Source organism: Pseudophryne corroboree, chromosome 9 (genome assembly GCF_028390025.1).
Source record: "Pseudophryne corroboree isolate aPseCor3 chromosome 9, aPseCor3.hap2, whole genome shotgun sequence".
Lineage (NCBI taxonomy): Eukaryota > Metazoa > Chordata > Amphibia > Anura > Myobatrachidae > Pseudophryne > Pseudophryne corroboree.
In genome coordinates this window covers 183,640,992-183,653,797 of record NC_086452.1, presented here as the reverse complement: position 1 = coordinate 183,653,797, position 12,806 = coordinate 183,640,992, and the positions used below count along the sequence as shown (strand labels likewise).

The window sequence follows — 12,806 nt, the reverse complement described above, 5'->3', positions numbered from 1 at the left end:
ATAATCCTAATATCCAATCCCAAACTTTCAAGTTTATTTAGCAGTCTGCGATGTGGAACTGTGTCAAAAGCCTTACTAAAGTCTAGATAAGCTATATCCATGGCTCCACCTTTATCCATCACTTTAGCCGACTTCCTCCTACATGTCTTTTCTATTTAATGAACGATTTCTCCCTGGTACGGACGCGCGGGCCTTCCAGCATTGGTTTGACTTGGGACTCTGTAGGGTCGGGCAGCTGATGGACGGGGGTGGGGTTGTCTCCTTTTCGGATTTACAGGAGAAATGGCACTTACCGCCCAGAGATTTTTGGCGCTATCTGCAAGTTCGCCACTTCTTGGTATCCCAGGGGTACCCTGGAGGGAGGCCCTCAACCCTTACACCGTTCGAACGCCTCTGCGACGGCCTGTCACCCCCGCTTCACTTTATCTCCTTGATATACAACCTTCTACTGACAGACTCCAGCTTAGCTCTCCCATCCTTTACTGAGACGTGGGACAAACATCTCGGCCGGGAGCTTGGGGGAGACGTTTGGGAGAAAATATTCAAACTGGCTCATGCTTGCTCCCCTAGTACACTGGTAGTGGAGACCCAGTACAAATTGATCTCTCGGTGGTATAGATGCCCTGACATTCTTTCTAAAATGGGTCTTGGTCTCCCTGACACCTGTTGGCACTGCTCTTCTGGCCCAGGGAACCCGCTCCATATAAGGTGGTCTGAGGGGAGCTATTCGTCCTTCAGGGATACGTGGGCTCGATGGCTACTTTTCAAAGATTTCCCAAACTTTAGGTCCATCCTTGCTTCCAGTTCTTCCATGTCCTCTTAGATGCTTCTTCATCTCAATGTACTGCTTTCCACCCTGTGGTGAGCAGGAGACTCGCGCTTTGGACCAGATGATTCTGATTCTGACTCGGACTCTGATGCTTGTTCCTACCCTTTCCCCCTTCTTCTTCTTCTCTGCCTCTCTCGGTATCTTTCCTTTCTTCTTCTTCTTTATCTTGTTTTTTGCTTTGAGCTAATTCGGTTAACATGCTGTGTTTGCTATCGAACTATATTTGTCCATGTGCTGTGCTGTTATATAACATTGATACATGCTTTTCTGTTAAGGGCCATGGGAGTTAAACAGGCCTCCAGTTGTATTGCAACATTACTCTCTATTACGATTGTCTGTATGTTAACCGTTTGTTATTGCTATTGTTTTTCAATAAACACATTTTGCACTAAAAAGTATATCAATTGGCCAGAAAAACAATGTAACAGTGTCATCTGGAGGGACAAAACCAGAATAACCATAGTTTGTAGTTATGGCATGAAATATGTCCGCAGAAGAATTGGAGAAAATTTGCTACCTGAGTGCACAACACCTACTGTGAAGCATCCAGAGAGTGTTATACTATGGGGATGTATGACAGCAAAAGGTTTGGGACATATTTATATGATCAATGGCACTTTTAATAGCAGCAAATTCATCAGTGTCCCACGGTGGGGAGGTGGGGGCAGTTGGGGGAGCACAAACTATGCAGATCAGTGGGTATGCAGCGTGTGAATAGACGCATCTATTCACAGTGTAGAGACAGCTTGGGGGTAGCCGAGCATAACGAAGCATGCTGGGCACACCCCCATAGTGACAGAAATGGGAGTGACATAAGACTCCGCCCCTTTCGTTAGGTTCCACCCCTTTTCTGTTGCAGGCGCGCTTTCGGAACGCTAAAGGTCCCGACCAACTGGCCACCAATGTTGGGAGGTATGCATCTGCAGCAAAAGGCTTCCCAACAAAGTACTAATGAATATTGGGGGTCATTCCGACCCGACCGCTCGCTGCAGTTTATCGCAGCGATCGGGTCGGAATTGCACATGTGCCGGACAGCTGAAGTCCGCCGTACAGTAGCGAATGCCTCTGCCTGATTGACAGGCAAAGGCGGCAGGGGACTGGACGGCAGCGCGGTCCGGCCAACACAGACGTGGCCCGACCGTTGGAGTGGGGGGCGCGGCGGCTGCGTGACGTCTTACACAGCCGTTGCGGCCAGCAGCAACGACTATCAACTCCCGGCCAGCAGCAGGAGCTGCGCTGGCCGGGAGTTACTCCACAAATACAAAAGCATTGCCGCTGTGCGATGCTTTTGTATTTGTGTGGGGGGGTGGGGGGGGGCGGACTGACATGCGGGGCGGACTAGCCCTGTGCTGGGCGTCCCCCCGCATGTCGGGGAAGATGATCGTAGCTGTGCTAAATTTAGCACAGCTGATCAACTCGGAATGACCCCAATTGTGCGAAACTAAGAAAAGTACTTTCCCACAGTTCAGTACATATAACGGTTTTCAAAATGTAAAATGTTGTTAAAAAGTTCGTTGTATTATGTTGTCTTATGTTCTAAATGAAATTGACATTGTAATGATGTATGCTCTTTGGTATAATACTAAAATATATTGGTGCTACAAGCTGCTACGCTTTCCACAATTTTGGCCACTACTGTGTGTGTGTGTGTGTGTGTGTGTGTGTGTGTGTGTGTGTGTGTGTGTGTGTGTGTGTGTATGTGTGTGTGTATATGTGTATATGTGTGTATATGTGCAGGGCCGGCTCCAGGCCTACTAGCACCCTGTGCGAGAAAATGTAAAAGCGCCCCCCAACCCCTATGCGCGCGCCGAAGGCGCGCGCGCTTTGGGAAAAGTGGGCGTGGCCTCCTGGGAAAGTGGGTGTGGCCTCGTAACTTCATATTATTAAACTATAAATAAATATATTTTTTCACACCCCCTCTATGCACACAATTAGCAGCCTTATGCAGAACAGCCACAGTAGTGTTCCTTACACACAATGTCTCCAGTGTAGTGCCAGCTACACATGACATGCCCCGCAGCAGTGCCAGCAACACATGACATGCCCCGCAGCAGTGCCAGCTACACATGACATGCCCCGCAGCAGTGCCAGCTACACATGACATGCCCCGCAGCAGTGCCAGCTACACATGACATGCCCCTCAACAGTGCCAGCTACACACAATAGACCCCCAGCAGTGCCAGCTACACATGATAGTGTTCACGTTTTAGGGCAGGGTGCTGATCACAAGGAGGGCACATTTTTAAGTAAGGAGGGCAAAATGATGTACATACTGTAATGCTTGGTGCTCCTCCACCCACATGCTGAAGCAAAAATTTAGGGCCGTTGCTTCGTGGGGAAGGTGTATGACCACAGAGTAGTGGCAATTCGCATTACACCACATAGTAGTGCAGCTAATACACATTGCACCAGGTAGAACCTCCTATACACTTTGCGCCAGGCAGAGCACGTTAGACACTTTGCGCCAGGCAGAGCACGATAGACACTTTGCGCCAGGCAGCGCACGATAGACACTTTGCGCCAGGCAGCGCACGATAGACACATTGCCTAGCCACAGACGCCTAGTAGATACACTACATGATATGCCCCCCAGCAGTGCCAGCTACACGTGACATGCCCCCCAGCAATGCCAGCTACACGTGACATACCCCCCAGCAGTGCCAGCTACACGTGACATGCCCCCCAGCAGTGCCAGATACATAAATGGCCACACAGTGCAGATATGCCCCCAGTGCCAGATACATAAATGCCCCCACAATGCCAGATACATAAATGACCACACAATGCCAGATACATAAGTGCCCCCACAGTGCCAGATGCATCAATTACCCCACAGTGCCAGATACATAAGTGCCAGATACATAAATGCCCCCAGTGCCACAAAACATAAATGCCCCCACAGTGCCAGATAAATAAATGACCGCCGTGCCACAAAACATAAAAGCCCCCACAGTGCAGATATGCCCCCACAGTGCCAGATACATAAATGCCCCCAGTGCCAGAAACATAAATGCCCCCACAGTGCAGATATGCCCCCACAGTGCCAGAAAAATAATGCCCCCACAGTGCAGATATGCCCCCACAGTGCCAGAAAAATAATGCCCCCACAGTGCAGATATGCCCCCACAGTGCCAGAAAAATAATGCCCCCACAGTGCAGATATGCCCCCACAGTGCCAGAAAAATAATGCCCACAGTGCAGATATGCCCCCACAGTGCCAGAAAAATAATGCCCCCACAGTGCCAGAAAAATAATGCCCCCACAGTGCAGATATGCCCCCACAGTGCCAGAAAAATAATGCCCCCACAGTGCCAGAAACATAATGCCCCCACAGTGCAGATATGCCCCCACAGTGCCAGAAAAATAATGCCCCCACAGTGCAGATATGCCCCCACAGTGCCAGAAAAATAATGCCCCCACAGTGCAGATATGCCCCCACAGTGCCAGAAAAATAATGCCCCCACAGTGCCAGAAAAATAAACGGCCCCACACAGTGCCAGACAGATTTTAACTTACCTGTCTGTCACTGACACTGCGGTGCTGCTGGGAGCCGGGAATACTGCTGTGGGCGGGCCGCGGACGGAGGAACAAAACTGTGTGCCCGCTATGCACGCTGCGCGGCGCCGGCGTCCAACGTCAGACGCCGGCGCCGCACAGCGCGCTGCATAGCGCGCACACAAGCGGCCGGGAGTCGGAGTCGGACACACAGAGGCTGGCTCCAGGCAGGAAAATGGCGGCCGCAGCGTGCGGCGCCCTGTAAGAGTGGCGCCCCGCGCGGCCGCTCTAGTCGAACATGCCTGGAGCCGGCCCTGTATATGTGTGTATATATATATATATATATATATATATATATACACACAACATCAATGAATAAATGAATAAATGATGGGGGTTTAGTTAGCGAATTGGCCAATGCACGGAAGCCTGCATACCGTTAATCCTTGGTTAACTCATTATCTGTGGCCACAAACTTTGTTCATGCACCCCAATTATCTTAAACCTGTATCAGCTGCCCTATAGTAATTTATCAGCCAGTGTCAGGTGACTAGTGTACCTTTTAAAAGCCATGCAGTTCATGGCAGGTACACCTTACACCAAGTGGGCATATTTGCAGTTATATTATGTGATAAAGTTGCCAGGTTTTAATTTTTATGATTTTGTGATAGTGTAGGACCTGCATGAAGGTGGGGTACCTTGGCGAGCGGTATGCAGGCTTCCGTGCATTGGCCAATTCACTAACTAAACCCCCATCATTTATTCATTTATTCATTGATGTTGTGAGGATAAGTGAGCTCATTTTGGTGAGTGCTGAACTTTTTGTTTCTATATTTTTGAGTAGGTGGCCATGGGCTACATGAACCCCACCCTATTAGTGGCGAGTGCGGATACTGCACCCCGCTTCTGGGGTGCAAGTGCTGTGGTTTTCTATTTGCTGGTATATTTCAGGGTTAATCCTTGGTTAACTCATTAACTGTGGCCACAAACTTTGTTCATGCACCCCAATTATCTTAAACCTGTGTCAGCTGCCCTCTAGTAATTTATCAGCCAGTGTCAGGTGACTAGTGTATCTTTTAAAAGCCATGCAGTTCATGGCAGGTACACCTTACACCAAGTAGGCATATTTGCAGTTATATTATGTGATACAGTTGCCAGGTTTTAATTTTTATGATTTTGTGATAGTGTAGGACCTGCATGAAGGTGGGGTACCTTGGAGCGGTATGCAGGCTTCCGTGCATTGGCCAATTCACTAACTAAACCCCCATCATTTATTCATTGATGTTGTGAAGATAAGTGAGCTCATTTTGGTGAGTGCTGAACTTTTTGTTTCTATATTTTTGAGTAGGTGGCCATGGGCTACATGCACCCCACCCTATTAGTGGTGAGTGCGGATACTGCACCCCACTTCTGGGTGGCGAGTGCTGTGGTTTTCTATTTGCTGGTATATATATATATATATATATATATATATATACACAGACACGCACACATACACAATTCACAACTGAACAGAAGCAGTTATTCAGGACCCCTAACAGTAGCCACCCCCCACGCCTATCACCTGGATGACTAGTTTGGCATTAGGAGCACTGTCTCAAGTTCACTGCACCATTTTTCCAGAGACCTGCACATGCATATTATAGTCTGAGCCCTTTGTGCTCAGACTCTACAGCGCTGCTGGCTAGAAAGGAGGGGTCCAGACAGAGGAGGCTGCACACGGGTCTCCTCCTCTCTTAAAATACCACTGATAGTGGTAATTATAATTTATCAGTGAGTCTGATCTATTTGTTCTCTAATCTCTCTCTCATACACACACACAAACACACACACACACACACACAAACACACACTATAGGTTTAAAACACTAAAGGCTAAACTTTGATTCGTTATCGTATATTAGTATGCATTTATTTTTTTCTATGAAAAAATGTAACTGGCAGTCGGCAAAAATAACAAGATTTATAGTATCTTAAATGTATAATCTGGACAAATCTTCAAATTCTTAGAAAATTAATCTCTGAAATAATTTCACAAATGTCATCTTATTTCTGGTACTAGTTATAAAAATTAATTATACACAAAAAAAAACAAGTTGTTGTACTGAATACTGTTAACAGTGTCACCCCGGAAAAAAGCACTGCTAAAGCACATATTGTCCAATGAATGATCAAATATGCTCTTTAAACAAAAATAAAATTAATTAATTAAAAAAAGGAAAGTGAGTAAGTGTTACAATTCTAATATATTACTGAAGATTACACGACTACAACATAAAGGCACACATTACCTAGATTTCAGGCAAATAAAAAGCAGTTCAATATAAAACTCAATTTAATGTATTCTTACTGAGTACTTCCAGAGTCCTCCAATGCCATTACTTATTTCAAAACATGTGGGTTCAAGACCCTCTTCCAGGCAACATTTGATGGCTGTAAGTCCACTGCACCCTGCACCAATGATAACTACTCTCTTAGACATATTTCCTGAAATGGCAAAAAAGACAGTTAACCATCATGCAGTATGTAACATTAAGTTAACCTTAGCACCTTTAATTGCATTTAATTTATTCACAGAGATTGTACCTTGGACTGATTTGAGTAAATGAATACCCCTTTCAGACTAGCAAAAATTTCCATGAACGCGCATCAACCCTGGATTTTGCTTAGTACGAATGGGTCCTAAAGCAATATCCTGAGTCGAGTGTCCCAGCAATTCATCCCAGGTCGCAATCTGGGTTGAAGCCGGAATCGACCCAGAATGCGTGCAGTTTGAATGGGTAAGCTGGGTCAAGACGACTCTGCACCCATTCTCTGCATAGGAGGAGGCGGCACTTGGAGATGATCATCTCCAAGCGCCGCCTCCGGTAGCATCAGCGGTGACGTCACTAACCCAGCAATATGCCGCATCAGGCTGCAAGTCTGAAAGGGGTCTCAAGCCGGGTCGCACCTGGGAATCACCTGTGTACACATTCCTGGGTGCGACCCGGCTATGTAAGTCTTAAAGGGGTATTAGATGCATTCATAAGTGCACAAATCAAGAGTCACGTTACAAAGTCTACAATCTTTAAAACATTAAGGGATATATTTACTAAACAACCAGCTGCCAAGGGTGCCAGTCATTTTAAATAACAATAGAAATAAATACTAAGCACGTCTAATTTTGCAGTTATTTCTATTGCTGTTTTAAATCTATTAGTAAACCACTGATGATTGGTGGCTCTGACAAGCCTCGAATTATTAAAAATACATGGAAATATGAATTTCCCCTTTATATTTAATGTAAAAACAGGAAGGGACATTTGCAACTAATGTTCTTCCATTTTGTCAATGAATGTTCTCCTTTTGGTGTTTCAGTGAAAAGATGAAAAAGGAGGAAATTTACAAATGACATGGAAAGATGCTGGATCGCCACACTCCAAGAAGAAACAAAGCCATTGCATTCTGACCTAAGATGAAACTATATACTAAACTTTTACAACAGGAATAAACTTCTATAACCAAAATTCTTCAGCTGTTCACTGAACTTAATAGATATGTTAGGTTGTTACACAATAAACTTTGTTTCATATATAAAATGATCACATTAATAGAGCATACTTACCTACATTTGATGTCACATCTCTGGGAGAAGCATCCCCCTTTTTCTTTTCATTCCTACAAGGTGCTGGGACATAGAGCTAGTTCCGTCCCAGATGCATCAGTGAGCCCTGATTCCAGGTTGTGATTGGCTCACAGCCCAGTGAATAGTAAAGCAGGGATGACCATCAATGGGTGAAAACCACTGATGGGTCTCTTGCAGATGTTTTTATACCTTTGAGGTTAACCAGCAATGGTACTTACCATCGTTGGTTAACACAGCAATGGCCATCCCTATGCTGCTGCCCAATTTGAGGAGCAGGGCCAAGCTGTCACATCACTAGGCCATTTTGTTTAATTTAGCCCCACAGTAAAAAAAAAATATAAAGGTATTGTAGCAAGCACAATTTTTCTTTTAACATTCATGTTATTTCTCACTTTACTCTGTATTATGAGAGAGAGATGTAATAAGTAGTGAAAAGAGTGAAGTGAGCCAGTGGAGAAGTTGCCCTTGACAACCAATCAGCTGCTCTGTATAATTCTATAGTATGCAAATTATAAATGTTACTTCAATGTTGATTGGTTGCCATGGGCAATTTCTCCACTGGCTCACTTCACTCTTTTCACTGCTTAGTACATCTCCCCCTATATGTCTTAATAATTCCACTGAATTTTATTTTCATTTAATTATATTTTATATTTTAAGATCTAACTTCCTCAACCTAGTGCACAGAAATTGAGGTACAGTACCTTGCTTTTTTCTTTCTTGAACAGAATAGTGTCTAGAGGTCACTAGAATGTTCTTTTTAGTGCTTAGCTATCACTAGAATGCTCTTTTTAGTGCTTAGCTATCACTAGAATGCTTTTTGTAGTAGACTAGAATTCTCCTTGTAGTGTTTAGAGTAGGCATTCCCAACCACAGTCCTCAAGGCACACCAACAGTGCAGGTTTTAGTGATATCCAGGCTGCAGCACAGATGGTTAAATCAAAATAACTGAGCTACTAATTAAGTCACCTGTGCTGAAGCCTGGATATCACTAAAACCTGCACTGTTAGTGTGCCTTGAGGACCGTGGTTAGGAATGCCTGGTTTAGAGCATAGGTCTGCAAACTCGGTCCTCATTACCCCACACAGTGCATGTTTTGCAGGTCTCCTCACAGAATCGCAAGTGAAATAATTAACTCCACCTGCGGACCTTTAAAAATGTGTCTGTGAGTAATTAATACACCTGTGCACCTGCTGGGTTACCTACAAAACATGCACTGTGTGGGGTAATGAGGACCGAGTTTGCAGACCTATGGTTTAGAGGTCGCATTTTGACCATACTTGCCTACCTGACCCTCTCCATGAGGGAGATTATGCTCTGTTCCTGGACTTTCCTGGTAATGTATGATTGCCATCGCCTGTGGTGAAACACCTTTCTTATCAATTAACTAGCTCACCACAGATGATGGCAATCATACATTACCAGGAAAGTCCAGGAACAGAGCATTTTCTCCTTCATGGAGAGGGTCAGGTAGGCAAGTATGATTTTGACCACACATACCTGATAATTGAATTGCCTCAGACTTAGAATTTTTTACTGAGATTGTACAGTATATTAATATTGATTTTATTTGGCCTTTCTCATAATAAACACAATTTGAATTTCTGAAATCTTATACATGATTACCGTAAGTTTTTTCAACCTTGCTCTCAGTTGACCTATTAAACTATATAGAGTAATACATAATATTAATATTCAAAGCAACATAGCAAGGAGTGAAAGCCATTTAAATATCTCATGTATAATAATTATTGTAACACAGAAACTATTACTGTTTTTGGGTACAATACCTTGTACTCAGCTAGACGTGCACCCCAGAAAGTGCTTCAGTTGTATGAAAGAAATTTCATCTGTTAATAAGTAACCTGGTGCTGATGATAACCTATGTACTATAACTGTCATAAAAACATTGTAATCTTCTTCATGTATGTGTCATAAGAATGGCTTGAACATTTAACTATTTGATTACTTTGTATTGGAATTGTGTTGAACATTGCTACTGTATATGGGTGGTCATTCCGAGTTGTTCGCTCGTTTACATTTTTCGCAACGCAGCGATTAGGTGGAAAATGCGCATGTGCATGGTACGCAGCGCACATGCGCTAAGTAATTTAACACAAAACTTTGTAGATTTACACAAGCTTGAGCGAGGTTTTTTCATCGCTCGAGTGATCGTAGTGTGATTGACAGGAAGTGGGTGTTTCTGGGCGGAAACTGGACGTTTTCAGGGAGTGTGCTAAAAAACGCAGGCTTGCCAGGTAAAAACGCAGGAGTGGCTGGATAAATGGGTAGTGGCTGGCCGAACGCAGGGCGTGTTTGTGACGTTAAAGCAGGAACTAATCGGACTGAGGTGATCGCAATCTAGGAGTAGGTCTGGAGCTACTCAGAAACTGCAAGGAATTATTTAGTAGCAGTTCTGCTAACATTTCGTTCGCTATTCTGCTATGCTAAGATACACTCCTAGTGGGCGGCGGCCTAGCGTGTGCAATGCTGCTAAAAGCAGCTAGCGAGCGAACAACTCGGAATGAGAGCCATAGAATGATGAAGTATCACTCATAATATCGATGACAATGTTAACATGGTTCAGCATGTTAACAGGCATCATGTAGACATCCTCCGAATGTCGACATGTATACAATATCGACATCTGAAATGTTGCCATGTGAAATGTTGACATTATCAGAATGTTGATGGTTAGGGATAGGCGCCGCTGGGCTGGTTAGTGTTAAGATACAGGGGGAAGTTAGGGTTAGGCTGTGGAGGAGGGCAAGTTAGGGTTAGGCAATAGGGGAGGGTTAGCATTAGGGATAGGATGAGAAAACTCACCGGGACCGCCGTTCGACAGATGTCTGTGCCAGAACTCACAGTCACCTGACCACCAGGACACAGAAGACGTTGATGCTGCTGGGAGTAGGTAAGTGCCCACTGACCACCAGGGACATTAGGTCGACATTCTATCATGTTGACATGTCATCTGTGTAGACTTGCTGCATGTCAACACAAGAACTGCCGACCTAACATACCACACCCAAATGATAATACTGAAAATTACACTGTAGCCTTTTTCTAAGCATACTGAATGTAAATTCTGATACTTATAAAGTACGGTATAAGCAAGCGTTGTTGAAACTGTTAAACGTAGATTTTTTGATAATAGATTCACTGAGAAAAGATATAATGGTCGAATATTGTGAATTTTCACAAACTGAACAAGCAGAGAGTCTCTTATTCTTTTTTTTTTCCCTTTACCTTTATGTTCACAAGTAGCAATCAACCAAAGTTTGGACATGAACAGAAAACATGGTAAAGAAAAAAAATAAGGACATCAAAGACACAAAAACATATACTTCAACACCAGATAAATATTACTTCAGCAATTTAAATAGCATTGTCACTATTTAGGGCACTTATCGCCTATGAAAAAAAACTTCCTCTAACGCGACTAGTCCTACACAAGATGAATCGATATCTCCTATTTGATGGTAACATAGAGAACATCCCACAACTCGGGTGCGAAGGATCTCTCAAAATACTTTTTACATTAGTAAAAAGCCTCTTTTCGTACACAACATTTATGCTAGGCAAGCTTGCACCAATGATTTTACTTGAAGTTGATATAACTCTTTGGAGAGATCTACGCTCCGCAACAGAACATGCGCCGAACCAAACCAAAATGTCGAAAGCGAGAACACTCTCTCAATAATACAAGAATAAAATTTTACCAATATCTCCTTGCACATACCAGACATACGCAGCTTTCTCAAGAAAAACATACGTTGATGAGCCTTTTTTAAAACAGCTTGCGTGTACACATTCCAAAGCATATCCTTTGAAATGTTTATGCCTAAAAATTTAAAGGACTCAATTACCTTTACCTTCTGACCATTTAAAACTACGGGACAAAATACTTCACTGTGTAGTTTCCTAAAGTCCACAGCCACTACTTTGGTCTTATCAACATTTAAAACTAAACTATTTTTCCAATTCTCTAATTTAGATACCTCAAATCTGTAATTTGACTCATCATTATCGCTGATAAGACCAATTATGGCAATCTCGTCAGCAAACTTAATTATGTGAACTGAATCCGAACTTGATGAACAGTCATAGGTAAACATAGAGTACAACAGTGGGCTCAAGACATACACCTGAGGCACTCCCATACTAACTACCAGTTCACTAGATAACTGATTTTGTAACCTGACAACCTAAGGTCTATTTGCAAGAAAATCCAAGATCCACCGACAAATAAAATTACTCAGACCCAAATTTAACAATTTGCTCACTAATGAAGATGGAACAACTGTATTAAATGCCGAGCTAAAGCCCACATATAAAATTTGGACAGAAGAACTTTTTAATTCTAAGTGGGCAAGCACTCTATGCAATAAAAGCAAAGAAGCATCATTGGTGGATCTATTAGCCTTATAGGCAAACTGAAAATTGTCAAGACCAGGAGGGATGCTGTCCTGGATGTGCTCCAATACTAATCTTCGTCATCGTCCTCAGTGTCTGTGCGGGAAAGTGGGGTGGCAATTACAGTGATGTCTTGTGCTGCTCAGCCCAGTGCAGTGTCTTATACTGCATCAGTCCAGTCACAGTGGTGGTGTCCTCTTCTGCCATATGTCCAGTGTAGCTGTATAAGTCCAGTCCAGTGGTGCGGTGTTGTCCTGCATCAGTACAGTGGTAGTGTCTTGTGCTTCATCAGTCCAGTCACAGTGGTGGTGTCCTCTGCTGCCATATGTCCAGTGCAGCTGTATAAGTCCAGTCCATTGCAGTGGTGCTGTGTTGTCCTGCATCAGTCCAGTGGTGGTGTCCCTGTGCTGCTGTATAATTCCAGTGATACTGCTGTATATG

The 12,806-nt window shown here is 43.8% G+C and overlaps 1 protein-coding gene across 1 annotated transcript in view; it reads right to left on the bottom strand.

Moving 5' to 3' along the window:
* Positions 1–6,812, bottom strand: part of LOC134956863 (dimethylaniline monooxygenase [N-oxide-forming] 2-like) — a 105,752-nt gene extending 98,940 nt beyond the window's left edge. The window contains exon 1 of the mRNA XM_063938756.1: positions 6,675–6,812. Within this exon, the coding sequence (XP_063794826.1) occupies positions 6,675–6,806 (132 nt within the window). The 5' untranslated portion in view covers positions 6,807–6,812. The remainder of the gene's footprint in view (positions 1–6,674) is intronic.
* Between the last annotated feature and the right edge of the window lie 5,994 nt (positions 6,813–12,806).